Raw genomic sequence first — 20789 nt, 5'->3', positions numbered from 1 at the left:
AAAGAGGAAGATTGGCAACACATGTTAGCTTGGGGCGACTCTTTCCCTGCAAGAAAACAAGTCTGTGCTGACAATGACATTTAGGGAAAGAAGTGCTGGGAGTTGAAAGTAACTGCAGGAAGAAAGCTGAGCACAGGACGTGAAAGCTTCCTGGCTTGCGGTGAAGCTGTCAGTCTTTCTAAGGAGGGGAAGACGGGTCTCCATTTCTGTGTGCGGAGAAAAGGACGTGCAGGGCTCGTTGCCCTTAGGCCTGAGCCCTTCAAGGGGCTGATCCTGCAGGCCCCACTCTCCAAGGACAGGGTGGGACTTGGAGCCCCTGTCTGGGGGCCCCGCTGTGTGGTTCTCCAGGTCTTTAGGAGGCCAAACAACGGCAGCGGAAGCTTCTCCTCCCCTCCTAGTGTGGTTGAGAAGCTGGTGCTCGGGGCACCTGCTGTGGCAGCTGTGGGGGGAATCTTCAGAAAGCTCCCTTGACAGACAGCATGAATTGTTTAACCGGGTCTCTCTGAACTATCTTTGTTTCTCAGGTTTCACAGGCTGTGCAGTGGCTGGTCTCCCGCTGCCCCTGTGCCCTTGACCTTTGCTGCCAGACCCTCATTCAATATGTGGAAGATGGGGTTGGCCGTGAGTTTAGTGGCCGGTTTTTCCGTGACAGAAGAGAGAGGCGGCTAGGCGGCCTGGCCTCACAGGAGCCTGGTGCCATCATTGAGCTCTTCAACAGCGTGCTGCACTTCCTCGCATCCGCAGTGTCCTCCGAGCAGCTTTGTGACCTGTCCTGGCCCGTTACTGAGTTTGCTGAGACGGGAGGCAGCCAGCTGCTTCCTCACCTGCACTGGAACTCCCCGGAGCACCTGGCCTGGCTGAAGCAGGCAGTGCTGGGATTCCAGCTCCCGCAGATGGACCTTCCGCCCCCAGGGGGTGCGTGCTCAAACTGATGGTGTGGCTGGGGAGGAGGGTAGGGTGGCTGAGCCCCGACTGTTCTCTTACTGTAGTGACAGTCTGGCAGGATCGGGCACTAGTGTGAGGTTCATACCATCTCCTCCACTGTGCGCCGCCCCCTCCCCACACTGCCCCTGTCACCTTTGGGTTTAGGGGTCAGAACAATCAGGGTTTTGTGGAGTGGGGGCTGTTGACCCATCACCACCAACAGAGCAGTCTGTGGGTGTCTGCTCAGCCCTGGGGGAAGGTGTCGAGCAGTGTTGGGAGGAACACTGACGCCAAGGCCTGAGACAGCAGGTCCTGTCCTGCCTGCACCTCTGGGGTGTGAGGGCAAAGAGCATGGGGATTGTGCAGTCCTGTCACCAATTTCTGGCTCTGCTGGGGCCATAGCACTCTGCTGATGTAAGGCCAGCGTTCCTTCTGTGTCAAAGAAGCCTCTGTTCTATGGGCCAGGCTGTGCCAGATGAGGCCTTTGGGCTGTTTTAACGCAGGCTCTATGGGTCTTGTACACTGGGTGTGGAGATGGCCCCTTCTCTTGCTGACACTGTTAGGAGGGAACAGTGCTGTTCGCTGTTTATGTGGTTTAGCGCATGGCCTTGCCAGGGCTGCGTGGAGCAAAGGCCTCAGGCGCCCTTCTGAATTTCAGGTTGTGGTCTTCAGTAGGTCTAGCAGACACTTGTTACTGAAGGAGCTTGAAGGGAAGCAAAGCACACAGTGCAAATCCTCTGTACCGTGCGCTAGGTTAGGGTTCCCCAAGAGAAGCCAAGACCTCCTGTACCAGACTCACCTGGTGCTCATTACAGTACAGATTCCTGGGCACAACCACAGCCCTGTACAATCAGAGCCTCTGGGGGGACCCTTCATTGTGAACTTTGTCCAGGGTGCCTGTCTGCATCCCTTACTGGGACACGGAGAGGGAGATGCTCTTTCTTCAGCAGCTGTGGTTCTATTGTATTCAGATTCAAAAGCAGACTTCTCAACTACACAGTTGCCTTGTCCTAAGAACATTTCACATAGATTTCTACCTGTACTTTGGCCAAATCTTGTAACTCACGAAGTGCTTTCTCTCCAGCTCCCTGGCTCCCCATGTGCTCTCTGGTCATCCAGTATGCCTCCCAGATCCCCAGCTCTCGCCAGACACAGCCCGTCCTCCAGTCCCAAGTGGAGAATCTGCTTCGCAGAACATACTGCAGGTGGAAGAGCAAGAGCCCATCCCCAGGCCGGGGTGCAGGGCCCTCGGTTTCAGAGATCCCGTGGGATGATGTCATTGCCTTGTGCATCAACCACAAGCTGAGGGACTGGACACCCCCGAGGCTTCCCGTCACGTCAGGTAGTTAGTGCTTGGTGCTGTGGGGCCGGCTCCCCATGAGACTTTCTTAAGGATATTTACTTGATGTTTGTTTCTTTTCCTGCGGGTCCCTCTCCTTCCTTTCCTTAGGATTCCCTCTTCAAGCCAGTGACTTCCAGGTGACCTGTAAACATTGGGAAGAGCTAAGAAGTTTCCAGGAAAGCCTGGACTTACCTCCTCCCTTAAATGGGCCCCTCAGGCTGGCTCTAAGAGAGACTTGTGTAGCTCTGAGGAATCGTAGTGGCTAAGCCACAGTCTGTGCCACAGACACATGAGCCTGTCTGGACCTTGAATGACCCATAGACACTTGGAGCTTATTTGGCTCAAGCATGGGAGTAACATAATTATGTGACTTTAATAAATCAGAAGGGCTTGTCCTTAAATCACTGAATTTAAGCAAATGTCAAGTGGTCACCTATTGCTCTTCTGATTCTGTTCCTATTTGTTTTTGTATTGTTTTCTCAGAGGCGCTGAGTGAAGATGGTCAGATATGTGTATATTATTTTAAAAACCATTTGAAAAAATATGATGTTCCTTTGTTGTGGGAACAAGCCAGAATGCAGACGCAGAAGGAGCTACAGCTGAGTCAGGGGCGGTGAGATCTGTGTTCATTGTGCATTTTTGTCATCACTACAGCCAAAAGAGTGAACCATATTCTCTTCCAAAGTACACAGACAGAAATTAATATCCTATACATAGAATCCAGCCCATTGTGGGCAGGTCCTGACAAATACTCAAGGAACAGATCATTCCCATGTAGTGGAAACTGTTGTAGAGCAGACGAAAGCAAATCTTACTTCATTTATCCAACGAACCTGACCCTGAAATCATAACATAACCAGGAGAGTGCAGACAAAAGAAAGCGGAGATCTCTCATCTCACTTGCAAGCCTGGTTCAGAAATACTAAATAATGGGGCCAGCTGGTGCCACAGTGGTTAGGTTCGCATGCTCTGCTCTGGTGGCCCAAGTTTGCAAGTTCAGATTCTGGGCATAGACCTACACACTGCTCATCAACAAACACTGGCGGTATCCTGCATACAAAGTAGAGGAAGATTGGCACAGATGTTAGCTCAGGGGCAATCTTGCTCACACACACAAAAAAGAAATACTAAATAAAATGTTAGCACATGCAATCTTGCAGTACATAAAAAAATGACAAGTAGACTTTATCCTATGATAAATAGTATCAACAACAGAAATCTACTCATGTAATTTGCTGGCATAAAAATAATTAATCGTTTCAGTATGTTTTAATGCTTTCCTTAAAATTTATACCTATTCCTGCCCCTCCCTCCAAATTTATACCCATTCTTGATAAAATTTCTTAGGAGACTTGGGTAGAAAAATTCCTTAGCTTGATAAAGCTGTCTACCATAAAACTACCAAAAAAATCATGCTTTTTGGTAAAACATTAGAAACAGTAAAGTCAGAACTAGCCTGAGCTGCCTCTAATGTCACTGCTGCTCACTGTTGTCCTGGAAATCCTGCCCATGCAAAGACACAGGTATGATGGCATAAATATTGAAAGGAAGGGGAAACTGTCATTTCCAGACAGTAAAACTGTCAGTTCAAGATAATAAACAGTCATCCCCCAGAACTTTACAGGGTTCAGCAAGGTGATCAGACAGATCGATGTACAATGTACGAAAATTCTCATCACAACACCAGCAAACCATAACATAGGGACATAAACTGACCAGGAGAGGTGCTGAACCCCGGTGAAAGGGACTCTTGGCCCTGAAGGTACAAAGAAAAGTTGGATAAATGAAGGGTATGCTGGCTTTGTTGACAGGACACAATGCTGTAAAGATGTCAGTTCTCAAAGTACACAGTCAGGGCATTTTTAATCAGAAACCCAAAAGGATTCTTCCTCCTGGTCTTGATAAGTTAATTCTAAAATTCATCAGGTTGAGAAAATGTGTAGCAATTGCTAAAAAAACTTTGAATAACAAGGAAGATCTTCTCTCCCTGATGTCAAAACATATAGTAAACTTACACTAGAAGAATGGATCAGAAAAGAAAGTGCGGAAACAGAACCACATGTGACGAAAGTACCATGCCAAATTAGTAAAGTTAGTGGGGAAATGATAGACATTGGCGTCTGTTTAGGAAAAGCATTAGAGCCCGTCTCTCACTGTTTGTAATCATTAGGTCCAGGTGGATTTTAAAGCTAACCGTAAAAATAACCTTCCCTATATCAGGAAGAAAATAGGGAACCTGTTGATAACCCTGAGATGGGAAGCAAAACTCAGAATGGAGAAGCTCTGAGAGCCCAGCTGCCCAGGAGAATGGATGCTCCCATAAGGCAGAGGCTGCCCTCCCTCGGCTTCCCTCCTGAGGGAAGCTGGGAGCAGGCAGGGCAGGTCTGAGGTTCTGTGTCTCCACCCACACTCTACCCGATCCCGAGGAACCCTTTCTCCCTCTCTTCCTGACCATAAGCATTTCAAAACATGTACTTACAGTTTGGGGATAAAGTCTTTTCATCCTTCTGCAAACAAGTTTCCCACTCCGTTACTTCACATGCACCGCAAAGGGAAGAGGAGTGTGGAGTGTGGCCGAGAGGGGTGGATTCCCAACGCGGAGGATCTGATGCGCGGTGCCTCTGCCCACGAGCTCCTGGCCCAGTGTCTGTCCAGTAGTCTGCTGCTGGAGAAAGAGGAGAGCAAGAGGTGAAGCCCTTTCCCTGTGGTTCATTGTCTCCTGTAGGCTACTTCATGCTGGATTAGCAAGGATCATAGTAACGTGACTTTGTTTTAAAAAGAAGGCAAGTCAAGCATGCACCAGCCAGAGGCAGTGCCCTAGATAGCATGCCTTAAACTGTTTTATTTTCTGAAATCAATTTCATTTATTGTTTATTATTGAAAGTCAGTCTTAAGTTTTCTCGTGAGAATTAGGTGTGGCTGGCTAACCAGGTCTGACTGGATCGTCATCCTGAACATGTGGCTGGGCCCTCCCTGCTCTCTGCTCTTGGCGAGCCTAAGGACGTTGGTGCATCTTCTCACACTGCAGGCAGGCAGGGAGCTGGAGTAGACCCTCCTCTATGTCTCCCATCACCCTTGTTTATGGTTTTACTGAGAAAGGACCAAGAAGAAGGGAGTTAACACTGGTCGTCCTCACATTCCTGGCCCCCCAACCCCCATCCCTGTACCCCAGCAACCTCCCTGTGTCCAGCCAATTCCCTCTTGTTGCTGGGGATGAACCGTCCAGCTTGTAGCCAAGGTTAGCCCCTCCCCTTGGCTGCGGTCTCATCTTCCACCCACACAAGGACATTTGTCCAGTGACACTCACTCTCTTGCACCATCACCCTCTCACCAGCATACAAACATGAAAGCAAGCTGGCATTTCTCCCTAACTTGGCTCCATTTCCCTCTTAGTTACTGCCCCCATGCTTCTGCTCCCTTAACAGTAAACTCCTCAAAAGCAGTGTGATTCTCACTTCTGTAGTTCTCTTTCCCTGTCTCTCCTCAGTCCCTCCTGCCCCTGACGTCCGCTCTGGTCAGGGTCGATACAGCCTGCACACAGCTGAACTGATCATGAACCCCAGTCCCCAGGAGTGTTCCATACCTTTGCTCCCTCCTTCCTGGCTCCCAGGAGATGCCCTTAGTCCTTCTCCTGCCCTGCTAGCCACTCCCCCTAAGGCCCCGCTGCTGGTTCTTCCTCATCCCCCAACTGCCTCCTCCCTAGCTCACTCTCTGGACCTTTCCTCTGTGTCATCTGCACCCACTCCCCAGTGACTTCATCTGGTTTCATGGATTTTAAAATAACATCAAATTTATATCTCAAACCCTGAGTCCTCTGAGCTCCAGATTTGAATATCCTACTGCTTCCTTGAAATCTTCAGTAGCTATCTATTGGATGCCTGATAGCCATCTCAAAGCTAACATACCCCAAATCTAATTTCCAGTTTCCCCCCAACCAGCCCCTCCTATGGTGGTCTTCCTCAGTTGATGGCGGCTCCATCCTTCTAGTGGCCCAGGCCAAATGCCTTGGAATCATTCTTCCACATCTGGTCCATACACAAATCCTATTGGCTCTATACAAACTATATTCAGAATCAGACCACTTTTGCAGTAGTCTGTAGTCTAGTCTTGGCAGACCAAGTGTGAGCCTTTCAGGTGTGAGGCAGAGGTCATGTTACTCCTTTGCTCACAACCTTTTAGGGGCTTCCTCTTTCACCCCAAATCAAAGGCAAACTCCTTAGGAGGTGGGCAAGGCCCCGTGTGATCTGCCTTCCATGTCCTTTACTGACCTCTGCTCCTCCCTCCAACATGCCAGGCCATGGTCAGCCAGGCCTTTGTGTTTGCTGCCCAGATATCTACTTCTCACGAGGCTGGCGCCCACCCCTCCCTGTCTACGTCTCTGCTTTGTCTTTCTCCTCTTGTCATGTGTTCTTTGTCCATCTCCCTTCACTAAAGTATAAGCTGCTTACAGCTGGGCCTTGTCTGTTTTATTTTAGTGCTGTATCCCTGGGACCTAGAATGGTGCCTAGCATTTCGTGGAGGCTTGATAAATATGTATTGGAAGAGTGAATGAATGTGTCATGATTTCTAAAAGTAGATTTTCCTAGGTCTATCATTTAAGCAGTTTGGATCAGATTGTTTTTCTTGAAAAGACAAGTGTATGGATGGACAGCTGTGGGTTGTTAGGTGGCAGTAGGATATTATTTTGAATTAATTTTAAACCATAAGCAGCAATCATACATTTGGATAATACATCAAGAGATAAGAATTAATTATAGATATATAAAACCAAAATAAGCCAAATGGAAAATAAACCAAATGAGAGAATTATAAGTAATGTTAAGTAACATGTAAAAGCAGTTGTCTTTGGATAAATGCCACCTTTATCATTAAATGTTAAATTGGGTTTATAAATTAAAGGGAAGATATTACATTTTTTAAAAAAGTAAAATTTCTGCTCCTCAGTTGATGTCATAATAGTTCTATCTTAGTAAAAAGCAAAGCTTTAAAAATTTTAAAGTGTATATAGGAGAGGAGTGAGTGATAGTTAAATTTTTGCTTCCTAATGCTCAAATATTTCAGGTTTGAAGATCAGCTTCAGCAGTGGTTGTCTGAAGACTCAGGAGGATTTACAGATTCAACTTCCTTACCCCTCTACCTTCCTCAAACTCTGGTGTCTCTGCCTCAAACTATCGAACCTGTGATGAAACCATCTACAACTCCTAGCCCTCAGGTGAGAAGAGAGTACATTTGGCATTTTATTGAAATTAAAGGCTGAGAGAACAGTGGGGAAAAAGTAACATCTTGATTCATCATAGGATGTTATGATGACCAGTAAGTTATTAGCTTAAATTAGATCTTTTCTCAGACTTCATCTGTCACTGCCATAGTGGCCCAACTAATTCTGAGTTTTTTGCTTGTGAATTGAAGAATGGCATTCAAACATGCTTAAGAACTGAAAACGACCTATAACCATGGGCTTACATGCAGGAAGAGCACTGAGGAGAATAACAAAGGCTTCTCTTTATAGAGCACATGCTGTCGAAGGCTTTGCAACACCCAGATCTCTCTTTCTGGTATTAACTTTCCCTAAGGAAAATTAATGAATGAGGAGGGTAAGCTCACAGAAGTCAAGGGCCTCACTTAAGAGTATTCACCTGGTCAGTGGCAGAAGTGCTTTTCATAGCCAGACAAGACTGGCTCCAAAGCTCAAGGTCTTTCTACCTCACCCTCCTTCCTTCAGTGGTAAAGAAGCAAAAACAGAGTTTTAATCATTGATATATAATGCAAGACTGGTAAAAAGTATGCTCCTGAACTGGCCTTAGGAAGCCCTTCAATAGGGGAGAAAAGCAAATGAAGTTTGGCATTTATCACTTTGGCAAATACCTTAAAGATATTTGTACCTTTGACTTTAACAATTCCACCCTAAAGAAATTACTATACATTACAAAAAATACTGTATTTTTGTTCACTGTAGCTTTACTTAGACTGCATAAGAATGGAAATAAACCAAATATCTAAAGTGGGAGTCTGGTTAAGCAATTACAATACATATGATGGAATAGTTCTTAGCCCTTGACAATGATATTTTATAAAAATGACTGCCATTGGAAGTTGTTCATGATAGAATCAGAAGAGAAACATTCCATGTGCAGATGATACCAGCTGTATGTGTATGTACTGGAAGATGCTGGGAGGATGTATGATAGATGCCAGGAGGAGGGTTTGTTGAGCCCCCCAGGCCCCAGACAAGGTTTCTAACATGAGCCAGATCTAGTGCTTTTACAGAGAATAGATCTTGGTTTATGGATATCCCAAAAATGTTTTTAGTTTCTTTTTTATTCAAATAGTCTGAAAGGACAGGGGAGCAACTGCAGCTGTCAGAGGCAACAGGCACATCTCTGACCGAACGCCTGAAGCACCTGGAAAGGCTGATCCGGAGTTCAAGGGAAGAGGAGGTTGCCTCTGAGCTCCATCTCTCTGCACTGCTGGACATGGTGGACATTTGAGCTGCCGGACCTGAGTGAGGGAGAGTCTCTCCAGAAGATTTTCTGCTTTTACTCAAAATAATGTTATTCTCAGATGCTTGATGCACTGTTGGAAATGTGATTATTAATCATGCAAATAAACTATTTGAATGTCTAATGAGGTCTTTCCCAGTTTCCAGAATGAAAGGCTGTTTCCTCTTGTGTAACATCCTCGATATTCTTACCTGTTTTCACGATCTCCTCAGACTGTTACCCACCAAGGTATGCTCTGAGGGAATTTGTAGCTCACACTTCTGTGTGTAACAAGTTGTCATTCATTGTCTCAGCAAAGTTGCAGTCCCTGATGTGCCAGATAGCAGTGATGCAGGGGATGAATAAGGTGCAGAAACCCTGCCCACCAGGCCTACCCAGCTCATATCCAAGTGAGCCAACAGATGTACTCAGCCAGTTATATAGGTACAAAGCTCTGAGAATGTGCACAGGGTATGTGCCTGGATTGGAAGCAAAGGGAGACAAGGGGATTGAGAGGAGAGAGCAGAATTCTGGATAGGAGTGCAGGGGTGTAGTTGGGGAAGTGTACTCAAAAGGATGTGATGAAAACCTGGAGATGCCAGTTTGGTAGTGTTGCCAAGTGAGGGCATAGACCAGACCACAGAGACCCTTGCTGCCTTATTCTGAGTGCTATGAGAATCAGCGGTTGGATGTTAGGCAGAGAAGTGAGTGGGTCACATTTTCTGTTATTAAAATGGCATGTGGGGAAGGTCAGCAAGACAAGGCAGGAATCTTGAGAGGGAGGTGCTGTAGCCGTCCAGGTGAAAGAGGAAGGGTATAATCCTGAGTTTGCTAGCAGTTGGTGTGGAAAGAAGGGACAAATTTGAGCCATATACAGAAAGAGGTATTAATAGACTTGACACTGAGTATGACCACCAATCTTAAATTAGCACTTGGCGTCTCCCTAGTATAATCCTATATCCCCTAGACTCTCCAACAGACTATTTCATAACTTCTCATCCTCTTCAAAACTCCAACATTCTTAGATGATGACCTTGCTTCTTATTTCTGTGAAAACAAAAGCACTAAGAACTTCATCCCACCACCATCACCAAATCTACTAGCCAATCCCTGCTTCCCCCAAACAAATATTCAACTCTTTTAGGGATTTCTTCACTGATTAACTTCATGTTTATCAATAAAGACTTAAATAATGCTATTTCTTAATCTTGATGTTAGGCATTGTTGATTTCCTACGATGGAAGAGGAGTTAGCTCTCTCATACTACCCTCTCTGCAACATCTATCACCCACACATACATATCTACATTTCCTCTCCTACTAGTCTCCCAAAACAGTTTAATATAATGTTGACTGAAATCTGCAGAGTTCAGTATGACTATATTAATACTGTTTGCTCTTGAGCCCTGTATTGGTTTATGATTACATTTGCTTTAGGTACAATTTTCAGTTTTTCCTGGAGTCAATTGCCTTGTTTTTTCATTTGTATGGTTTTCTGTGTTCCTATCACTACTTCACCCAAAACTCTCCGTCCTAGGTGTAAAGCTCCTAACACTGTCATGTGCTGCTCCACTTTCTTTTGGAGATGACCCTCTGGGAAACCTGTTTTTCTGCCACAGCTTGAACATTTCCTGGATTCTGAGTCATTTATATTCGTCTTCCCTGGTTTGCTTTCTCTTTGATGGAGCCCATCTTCTAGCATCCTTCTGAGCTTGCACATCTAAAACGTCTTTATGTCTACCCTTATATTTGATTCATTGTTTGAATGGAAGTAGAATTCTAGATTGGAAACCATTCCCTGTGTTTTTATTTTTTGTTGCTGGAGGTTTTTAAGATCATTTCTATACCTGGTATTCTCAAATTTTTCAACAACATGCTTGTTGGTCTCCCTCCCCTACTCTCCTGCCCAATTTATTGTGCTTAGTACACAAAAAGCACTTAGTAATGCTTTCTTCCAGTAGTTATTGCTGTGTAACAAACTACCCCCAAGCCCAGACTACCCCAAATAGCTTAAATCTGGGAAGGATTCAGCTGGGCAGCTTTCTCTTGGGATCTCTCATGCAGTTGCAGTCAAGTATTCCCTGGGCTGCAGTCAACTGAGGGCTTGAGTAGGCTGGATGTCCAAGATAGCTCACTCACATGGCTGGCAGGTGATGTTGCCCTGTTGGCAGGGGACTCATCTGGGACTTTCAACCTGAGTAGCTATATATGACCTCTCCACGTGGGTTGGCTTTCTCACAGCAAGGTGGCCTCAGGTGTCAGACTTCTTACAGGGCATCTCAGGGCTCCAAACACAAGTGCCCCAGTGAGCAAAACACAAGCCCAGTTTTGGAACTAGTGCAGGACCACTTCCACTGCATTGTATCAGTCACAAGCAGTTCACAGATTCAAGGGATGGGACATAGATCCCATTTCTCAATGGGGACGAAGGTTTAAGACCACATTGTAGAGGAGCACGTGAGATGGGAGGTGTTGCAGGCATCTTTGGAAAACAATCTGCTGTGCTTTTTCAACTTGGAAAATTATCCAATTCTGGGAATTTTTTGGAATTATTTAATATATTCTTCCTCTCCATTATTTCCCTTTGGAACTCCTAATATTCAGATGCCTGACCACCTGGATTGATCCTCTAATTTTCTTTTCTCTTCATTTTTTTTTACATCCTTTTTATCCAACTATCCTAAAATTTCTCTATCTTCCTATTCTAGTGACTTTTAAAGTCTGCCATATTTTTCATTTCTGAGTCTTTTTTCGTAATGTTTTCTATTTAGAGACTCCTGTTCATTCGTCCATTTATTCAGTATATCATTTTGGAGTATTTACTATATGCCAGGTATTATTCCAGGTGCTGAGGATACGGCAACAAATAAATTTCAGCCTTTGCTTGGCTTATATTTTAGACAGGCAGTAAACAAGATAAATATGCAAAATATTTGGTATGCTAGTTGGTGATAAACAGGGAGAAAAATAAGGCAGGGAGGGAAAGAGTGTGTCAGATGGTTCTTGTTTCATGGGTGCAAAATCCTATTTCTGTGAGCACATGTTTTTGTCAAAAGTCCTCTTCCACACCTTATATCATCTCCATTTCTCAAAATTTCCTGTTTCTGTGTGTTTTGCTGTCTTTTGTGGTAGAGGTTTTCCTTAAATGCTTGGCTTATGTTGACAGTGGGGCTCTGAGAAGCTTGTTGGAAGCTGTGTGTCAAGAATACAGCCTGCCAGCTTCTCTGCTTTTCCACTGGGTCCAAGTTGGCCAATGTGTGCAGGTCTTTTTTGGGGGCCTCTTGCTTCAGAGAAATCCTCCTACTGCCTGAAGCTATATGGCTGACTGGGAGAAGTGGGACTGGGCTCCTACAGGAGTATAAACTTTCACTCAAGTCCAGTGCTTTCAGTGGCCCTCAGCTATTGCCTTGTGCATGAATTCAACTGACTCAACTGCTGCAGGCTTCCACCAAAGTGGGGCAAAGGATCTATCATCACACTGCTCCTTATTCAACTTTCTACCAGTTCTTCCAATTTCTACACCTTCCTGGGATTTGTTGGCAAGAATGGTCTCTTTATGCTTTCACCCCCACAAAAAGACTTCAGCTTTCTCTGGCTTGCTGAGTCAGTTATTACTTTACATTCCCAGGCTCTATAATCTTGTTGACCTTTCTGGTCTGACCTTACTGGTGCCTTCTCTCCCATTCTTTCCCTGTGAGTTTTTATCTCATTTATTAATTTATGTGAGTAGGGTTTGGGTGGGAAATGGAAGTCAACGCCTGTGCCATCTGACATGTTTAACTGGAAATTTCCCTTTAAAAAAAAAAACCAACTCTGCCACGGGGCTTTTCTCATGTTTCCTGTGATTGCTCTTGTCAGTCACCAATAAATTGTCTTGCCACATCTAATCATCAATTCTCAGACCTCACTTTGCAATCCTTCTAAAACCTCTGTACAGATCACCACGTCTTCACCTGGCTTCCCTGATTCCACAGTCCCTGGCTTTTTCTCCTCTCTCTGGCCACTCCTTCTCCTCTAGACTAGAAACAGTTGGTGCCCCAGGACTCATCCTGGAAACTCTTCTTGTTGGAATACTCACTCCTTAGTTGATCTCATCCAACTTTGTTTTCAAACATTACCTGAAAACAGATGGCTACCAAATTTCTCTCTCTAGCCTTGTCTTTTCTCCTGAATACCAGCCTACTCAGCACATCCACTTGAATGTCTTAACATGTCCCCAATCTAAGCTGAAATTTTCCCCCAAACCTTCCCTATTTCCGTAAATGTCACCATCACATGCTCAGTGGTCCAGGCCAAAAACCTGGGAGTCTTTTGTATCCAGTTTATTGAACAAGCTGGAACTGGTAGGGTGCAAGAAGAGAGAAGCATTCTTTTTTCTCATGAGTGCCTTTAGAAACTCTTATGTATGAATTCTCAGTTGGATTTTACAGGTTTTTCCTTCCTTCTTAGATAAAAAGGAGAGGGTTATTATTTTGCTCATAAAAAATCCAGTCCAATAAAATATCAAAACTCAAACTCTGCTCCAGTTGAAACTTCCTCCCTCCTTTAGCATGGTAAGACTCAGAGTTTGAGATGTCCATGTAGGGTGGAACCCTTATTCCCACTCTTTGTTTCCACATGGAGGGACTTTCCTGGAAGAAACTTCCAGCCTCTTTTCTACTCCCAGGGAAGTATGAAGTGGTGAATTTGGGAGAACAGACAGGGTCAAGTGTGCTCAGCCTCCTCTGGGCCAACTTTGTGGAGTCTGTAGGTTGATGGGCATCTCATCCGCACTTGGCTGACTGGTGCCTGGTGGGGCAGCTCTGTAGCCCAGAGGCTGCAGTTGTCCAGGTATGTTTGTCTGATTTAGGGGTTGATCAGCAGCTCTCTTGATTGCAGATCTAAGCCGCATCCTCCTACTAGCTTTTATCTGTGGCAAGGCTGGTGTTTTGATATCCATTCATCTTACTGATGTGTCGTCTTCACTCGTTTCTCAACTGGGACAGGAAGAGGCAAGTGTCCTTTCCTGACTATCTAAACCCCCGATATTCCACTAGCGGAAAGGCGTGTGTATCCCTTTTTTCTTTGCAGGCCCCGCGCTTTCCCCTCTGGCTTGCTGTTCACGGGCATGGGGTAGGACTCAAAGGATAGGCGCAGCAACACTCACCAGGCTTCCGAGGGGCACATGAGGAGACGCTGGCGCCGTGGCGGGCTCCGGAGAAGCGCCTCTGGGCCTTCTTCCCCTCCACGTCCGCTGTTTCTCCAGTGGGACGCTCTCTGTTCTCCTCTCAGGCCCTGGTTTCTGCCGTACACGCCTGCGGGCGCTCTGGCCCCCCACCCCGCCGTCCCTCCCCCGACCTCCACCCACCCCAGCTGTCCCTTTCAAGCTTGGTCACCCATTCTGCCTCCATCTTTCTCCCTCTCCCCTCTACTGTCAAGGCCTTCTACCTGTAACTTATTCTGGGTGCCCCGAATTCCAGAGACCCCCTGCGCAGCGGAGGCTCTCCGGGGCGCCTCTCGACGCCCTCGCTTGGCCCTCTCCCTCGCCTGGCCGCGGAGGCTCCCGGCGCCCGTGGTTCGTTAGGCCCTGGGGCCTCGGCCTCACCAGGCCCCTCCCATCGGCGAGGAGCCCACTGCCCTCTGGCCCGTCGGCGTCCTCTCGGTCCCTCACCGTCTCTTCTCCTCCGAGAACCCGCCACTGGGCCGGGCCTCGCGGCGTCCATCTCCCCTCTCTCGCCCACCTCCAGCCGCAAGAGCGTGAGCTCCTCCCTCCTCCGGGCCTCCGCACTCGCCGCCACCTCTGCTTGAGGCGCGCCCGGGTCCCCCCTGTCCTCCGGACTCGGCGGACCCTCCTCACAGGGTCCCCGCCACGCTCTGGCGCTTCGCCTCAGGCGTCCCTCCGGGGCAGGCGCGCGCGGACTCCAGGCGTGACTGGCGGCTCCGCCCCCAGGCCAGGCCCCGCCCACGCCGCGCTGGGGTGTCGTGCGCTTCACCACTGCGGTGGCCAGGAGCGCTCTGGGCCCACCCTAGCGGCTTTCTGATTGGCTACGGGGGCATCGGCCCACCGCGCTCCTCCTGTCGGCCGAGCGCGCGCCTGCGCAGTGCGCGCGCGGGCAGGCGAAGGCGAGCCACAGCAGTGGGGTGTGGGCGTCAGAGAGCGCGGCGCCTGTCATGACAGAGGGCACGTGAGTCCCCGCGCCCCGGACCCCTGAGCGCCCCGGACCACGCGGGGAGGGAGGGCGCGGGCGTGGGTTCTTCCAGCGAGGGGGCCGCGCCGCCCGCAGGCTGTGGAGACGGGGGCACAGCTGCCGTGTGGGGCGGTGAGGGAGCTCCGCGGATGCTTCGGGGCTGAGGAGAGCCGGTGCCAGTGCGGGTCCTGGTGGGGCAGGGGCGGGAGGACGGAGGTCGGGGGACTGGGGTCTCCCCCCTGCGGGAGAAATGGTGGGGCAGGGGCTGGAGGCGGCGGGGGCGGGGCAGGGGCGAGGAGGGCGGGGCTCGGGAGGGCAGGGGTCTCCCGCCTGCGGGAGAAATGGTGGGGCAGGGGCGAGGAGGGCGGGGCTCGGGGGGGCGGGGGTCTCCCCCCTGCGGGAGAAATGGTGGGGCAGGGGCTGGAGGTGGCAGGGGGTGGGGCAGGGGAGAGGAGGGCGGGGGGGGGGCGAGGGTCTCCCCCCTGCGGGAGAAATGGTTGGGCAGGGGCTGGAGGTGGCAGGGGGTGGGGCAGGGGCGAGGAGGGCGGGGGGCGGGGGGGGCGAGGGTCTCCCCCCTGCGGGAGAAATGGTGGGGCAGGGGCTGGAGGTGGCAGTGGGTGGGGCAGGGGCTGGAGGCGGCGGGGGCGGGGAGGTTTCGTTTTGCGTGGTGAGCGGCACGGCGGCCTGCTGGGAGGCTGTTGGAAGTAGGCGCTGAGGTCGTGGCTGCCTGTGGGCTCGGCCCTCTTAAGGGCAGGCGGCACGGCTCCTCACTGGAGCACGACCGTTTTCAGGTGTCTGCGGCGTCGGGGGGGACCCTATAAGACAGCGCCGGCCACCGACCTCAGCCGCTGGCGACTCAGCAACGAGAAGGGAAGGCAGACATGGACGTATTTTCAAGACGACGACCCTGGCCGAGCGCAGACTGGGCTGGAAGCGCACTTACTGGGACTGGATACTGTAAGCGGTCAATTCTGCTTGTCGCGGCCAGTGTCTGGCGGCCACCAGAAACCCTCCAGCATCCCTTTTCCTTAGCCAGCAACCAATCGGGAGCTCTCAAGAGCTGGCTGAGAAGGCCGGTTTCTTCCTTGTTAAAAAAGAAGAGAGCTGTCATCTGTGGCCTGTGTCACATGTCACCAATGCTGGTTCCCACAGTAATCCTTTGAGTTAAAGACAGAGCATGAGTTGGATTGTTTCAGTCCCTTTATCACTAAGTTGTGTGTAAGGAACTGCTCTAGTTCTGTTTTTATTCAGGAAAAGCTTTTTGATCCAGTGAATTTCATATAAGGAATTCAGCTGGTCAGAGAGTGCAGTATAAATGGGGTCTCCCTGTTGAGCCCTGGCTGCCATTCGCTGTGCTGTCCCTTGGCCCCTTCCCGAGAGAGGCCTGAGTTCCAGGCCTGAGGCATCAGTGCCCCACCCCAAACTCTTGAGTGTGTGGTTTATTTATTTAAGATGTCTTGGAGAAGTTGTGAAGAAATTTGCAGATATGTGACTGGAAAGCAAAACCATTTTTGGTTTTGGAATGGAATCCTTTTATTTTGCTGAGTTGGTAATACCATCATCAAAGAATTTCAGAGTTTTGATTGATACTGGTGAAACTTTTAACATAATTCAGATCCGTTATTTTGACCTGGGCTGTAGGTGATGAGGGCTCCTCTGGCTCGGCCATAGACCCGCTCAGCTCTCCTCTCTTTTCTTCTTTGCAGGGGAGTTACTTTAAGGATTTGCCCAAAGCCCACACGGCCCGTGAGGGGGCTCTGAATGGGATGACGTTTTACATGGGGCTGCAGGCCAAGGATGGGCACTGGGCGGGTGACTACGGTGGCCCGCTCTTCCTCCTGCCAGGTAGGAGGGTGCTGCCCCGGCCTGTGGGCATGGCCACCCCAGGGCCTCCTTGGGGTCCTGGCCTGACCTGGTTCAGGCTCTTGGTGAACATCTGTGGTGTAAATGAGCAAGCAGGTGAAAACCCAGGCGCTCACATGGTAAAGGGCTGGGGAGGGTTGCCCTGTGCCTGAGTTGTCCTGGTCCTGGTGCTGGTGCTGGTGCTGAGGGATGGAGTGAAGCACAGCGATCCCTGTGACGAGGAGTGGCTCTTGAGTCCTAATGCAGAATAGGGGCACTCCAGGTGGAGGGCCTAGCCTACGCAAAGGTGCTGGAGGTGGGCTGGGTGGTGGGTGGGGGTCTTGAAGTCCTCTGTGGGAGGCTGGGGAGAGGCCAGGCAGCTTGGGCGTGTGAACTCACCCTGAAGGGGTGGCAGGGGAGCTCAGCCAGGGAGCTTAGCCAGGGGAGCTGCGGGTTCAGGTTGGTGAATTGTAAGAGATGGCAATTGGGCCCCCTGGATACTTAACTGGTTTGGCTAGACAGGACTGTTTTGCATCCTGGAAGTGTTTCTCTAAAGAAATACTCAGCCTCATAACAGCAGATTCTTTCCCATGAGATTATGCCAGAGGACCCTTTTCTCTAGTGGGAGAAGCACTGGGAATCATCAAGCTCCTTTCTCTGCTTTGACTCCAAGCCCTGCTGCCTTCTGTACTGCACAGTGTGGTATCTTCCTGTTTACGGACCCATGTGCCTGTCCTTGGGGGCAAGTCATGGGGCTCTTTCGTCTCTTGGCCCCACCTGGAGCCTGCTGAGACTATTCTCAGGGGTCTTCACGGGGAGGCAGTGACATGGCATTGGTCTGCTCTGACCCTGGCCAACGTGACAGGATTTCACCATGCCTTGGCTGCCTCATCTATGACATGGGGGTGATGAGAATCGGGTTCGGTTATATGTACACAGCACCAGACATATGGTAGGCACTTGGTCATTGGGCTGGCTGCTGCAGCTCTGGGCCTGGCCTACCGGGGTCCCTCCCTTGTTCAACTGCAGGTTGGGGCTTTTCCTCTCCCCTTTCTGGAGTCTGAACAGACTGTCTTTCTCAGGTTGACATTGGCCCGTTCGGGGTGTCGTACCAGGGTTCTTCCATGGCTGGCTGAGATTTGATCAGTCTTTTTTTTTCATGCTTTAATTTGGAAGATGCTCTTGGGGGCCATGAATCTGTGTAGACAGTTCCCCATTGAGTGTGGCCCATGTGGCATTGACTATTCCCAGAGGTCTTTATGGAGTGGCAATGACACAGCATTGGCCTGCTCTGACCCTGGGCAAAGTGACAGGACCTCACCCTGCCTTGGCCACCACCTCATCTATGACATGGGGATGATGAGAATTGGGTTTGGTCATAGATGCACATACGTGCATCACTATGGTGAGCATGGACTCTGGGGTCCGACCCCCTGGGCTCCAGCCCCAGTCCCACAACTTAGGGCCTGTGCCTGTTACCTTGCCTGTGAAATGGGGAAGACGCTGGCTCTGCTTCCTGCCTGTGTGCTTCCCTGTCTTGAGAGCATCATAACTGTTGTGGAAGAAGATAGGCTTGTTTTGGGATGGCTTGTTTTCTGTGAACCTCTGCAGCGTCTCTGCACCTAGCTGCCCTTCTTCCAGGGCGTGTCTGCTGTGCAAGTGTCTCTATCGGGGCTCCTAATGCCTCTGAGCCAGAGTCAGGCATTTGTTCTACAGTGTGTTGTGGCCAGGGCCTGCCCTGAGACCCTCCTGTGCCAGGTGCCTTGGGCATGTGGCTGATGGAGCTGATGAGGGGTGAGGTGGAGTATAAGAGTCGGGGGGGAACCTGTGAGCACCACGCTCAGGAGGGCCTGGCTGGGAAGGGAAGGTTATAATATTTATTTTTATGTTGCAATATTGGATAATATTAATTGTTGTCCATCTCTCCCATTTGCAAAGTGACGTATGCTATTAAAAAATTTATAAAACAGAAAAGTATAAATATAAACAAGTCAGTGTCACCCCATGTAGGGGTTACCCTTTGGTGTTTCTTTTGTAGCAGGTGTGACAATATTGTGGGACCTTGGAGTGGCTGGGTGGGCTCTGCACGCCCTGTGTGGGGAGTGTCACATGTGCTGTTGCTACTGCTCGCTGGGGCCCTGTTCCCAAAGTCCTTGATGGGGCTTGGAGGAATAACCTTCCCAGGCTCGTTTCCATGGGAAGGAGACCCTCTGGGACAGCTCTCTGTTGAATGGAGTCTTCCTCAGGAGGAAAGGGGCCTGGGCTCAGCAGTGCTGAGTGCCTGCTCCCAGCAGGGAACATCTTTTCTGTCACACAGGCCTCCTGATCGTGTGCCACGTGGCACGCATCCCTCTGCCAGCTGGATATAGAGAAGAGATGGAACGGTACCTGCGGTCGGTGCAGCTCCCCGATGGTGGCTGGGGCCTGTGAGTCTGCCTGCCCCCGTGTCACTGCACACGTGTGCATGCATGTACACACGTGTTCTTGTATAGGAGATGCACCTGTTGAGGCATTGGGGGAGAGCCTGACAGGAGGGAAGTGGGCTAGAGGCTCTGCTTAGGCTGGGCCTTGGTTTCCCCGGGTGTCTCAACAGGAGGCTGCTCATTTTCTGGACCGTGGTTTCAGTTGTAAATGGGTTTCGTGACCGGTTGAGAGACTCTTGAGACCCACATAGCACAGTGAAAACCATCTGGCTGTTGTCACTAAGGCAGAAGGAAGTTGTTCTAGACTTGGGTGGCAGCAGGTGGAGCTGGGGCTGGGCAGCCCTCCCCAGGTCTCAGCCCGCCTTTCTGTGATCTAACTCACCCTGGGAGCAGGGCCCTCCCTGAAGGTGGTCAACTGCCTGACCTGCCCTGGTTGTGGGCTTTGGTGCTTCTTGTCCTACAACTAGGGTGGGGCCTCTCCTGGGTGGGCTAAATCCACACCAGAGGATGGCTAAGCCTCTGCTCGCTTCCTTGACAAGTTGGGCCTCTTGAACTTGGGACCCCAGCTCTTTGGCCTGTGGGTGCCAGCTTGTCATGGCAGACTCGAGATCTCACCTGTGCCTTAGGACGGGCCCAGGGTCTTGCCTGCCCTGACACATTGCCTCTGTTTTTTACTCTGTGCTGTAGTGATGAATGAGCTTTACTTAGTGGGGTCACTGCCTGGGGACTAGTTGTGTGGATTCAGGTGTGAAAGCAAGCAGAGGAGGCAAGCGGGTCCTGCACAGGCAGTTTTGGAACTGCTCAGCTGTTATGAGAGGTACATGAACTCCTGTGGAGAATGGCTGTTCTGGATGTTTCTTATGTTATCATGTTATGTCAGTGTAGGATGTTTTAGCATTCTTGATTTTCTGAGGAAATTTCACTGAAAGCATTGCTTGATTTCTTAGAAGTAAGGAAAGATGTCATTTTCTCACCCTGTCTTCACTCCCATAGGCATGTCGAGGACAAGTCCACAGTGTTTGGGACAGCGCTCAACTATGTGTCTCTGAGGATTCTAGGTGTCGGGCCTGATGATCCTGACCTGGTACGAGCCCGGAACATTCTTCACAAGAAAGGTACACCCTGCACAGTATGTGCTAGATAAAGGGTCCATGTCCCCTCGCCATCTCTGGCAAATGAGAAATAAAAAGATGCCTCTCCACTTAAACCCTGGGCGAGACACGTGAGCAGGGAATTCATCAAAGCAGAAATAGATGGAAACCATCTAACCTTACCAGTAATTTTTTAAAAAGCAAATTAAGATAGCTCTATAATTCAGTTTGCTTCACAAATTGGCAAAGACATAAACAACACGCTACTATGTTGCCTGTGGGAGTATTCCTGGAGCGACCTTTCTGGAAGGCAACTTGGCCACATGAGAGTAGCCACACGAGAGTAGCAGGAGCCGGCAGAGCTCTGCTCGCACCCTCCACAGTTGCCCTCCTCTGTGCCCTGTGGAGCTTCTGGCAGGTGGCACCTCTCCCCTTGCCTGTGAGCTTTGAAGGAGGTGAATTACAGCCCTGGGGAGACTCCACAGTTCCTGCTGCTCTGAGTGCTTTCTCACTCACCTGCCT

General features: G+C 49.6%; 2 protein-coding genes and 1 long non-coding RNA gene across 15 annotated transcripts in view; 2 read left to right on the top strand and 1 right to left on the bottom strand.

Annotated features, from left to right (window-relative positions):
- The window catches only part of MCM3AP (minichromosome maintenance complex component 3 associated protein), a 57268-nt gene extending 48378 nt beyond the window's left edge, over positions 1-8890 (top strand). Inside the window, exons 24-29 of one of the 2 annotated variants that reach the window (XM_014859829.3) lie at positions 525-915; positions 2009-2266; positions 2750-2879; positions 4748-4954; positions 7328-7478; positions 8596-8890. In XM_014859829.3, the coding sequence (XP_014715315.3) occupies positions 525-915; positions 2009-2266; positions 2750-2879; positions 4748-4954; positions 7328-7478; positions 8596-8754 (1296 nt within the window). In that variant the 3' untranslated portion in view covers positions 8755-8890. Of the gene's footprint in view, positions 1-524; positions 916-2008; positions 2267-2749; positions 2880-4747; positions 4955-7327; positions 7479-8575 lie in introns of both variants that reach the window. The other variant, XM_014859830.3, reaches the window with a different exon arrangement.
- A 4137-nt stretch (positions 8891-13027) lies between these two features.
- On the bottom strand, positions 13028-14621 carry LOC139041009 (uncharacterized). The gene is made up of 2 exons (XR_011495456.1): positions 13891-14621; positions 13028-13720 (listed from the first exon to the last, which is right to left on the bottom strand). It is a non-coding gene; the product is annotated as an uncharacterized lncRNA (long non-coding RNA).
- Positions 14622-14762: 141 nt separating this feature from the next.
- The window catches only part of LSS (lanosterol synthase), a 30954-nt gene continuing 24927 nt past the window's right edge, over positions 14763-20789 (top strand). For 9 of the 12 annotated variants that reach the window (XR_011495452.1, XR_011495450.1, XR_011495451.1 and 6 more), the window contains exons 1-5: positions 14787-14908; positions 15703-15868; positions 16618-16756; positions 19071-19179; positions 20170-20291. Coding sequence is in view for 7 of the 12 variants with exons in the window: in XM_044750704.2 (XP_044606639.1) it covers positions 14895-14908; positions 15703-15868; positions 16618-16756; positions 19071-19179; positions 20170-20291 (550 nt within the window). In the remaining 5 variants the exon portion in view is untranslated. Of the gene's footprint in view, positions 15044-15702; positions 15869-16617; positions 16757-19070; positions 19180-20169; positions 20292-20789 lie in introns of all 12 variants that reach the window. The other 3 variants (XM_070489094.1, XM_044750708.2, XM_070489096.1) reach the window with 3 other exon arrangements.

This window comes from Equus asinus, chromosome 18 (genome assembly GCF_041296235.1).
Source record: "Equus asinus isolate D_3611 breed Donkey chromosome 18, EquAss-T2T_v2, whole genome shotgun sequence".
NCBI classification, from domain to species: Eukaryota; Metazoa; Chordata; class Mammalia; order Perissodactyla; family Equidae; genus Equus; species Equus asinus.
Note: the sequence above shows the minus strand (reverse complement) of the source record. Positions and strands in the feature narration are given on the sequence as shown.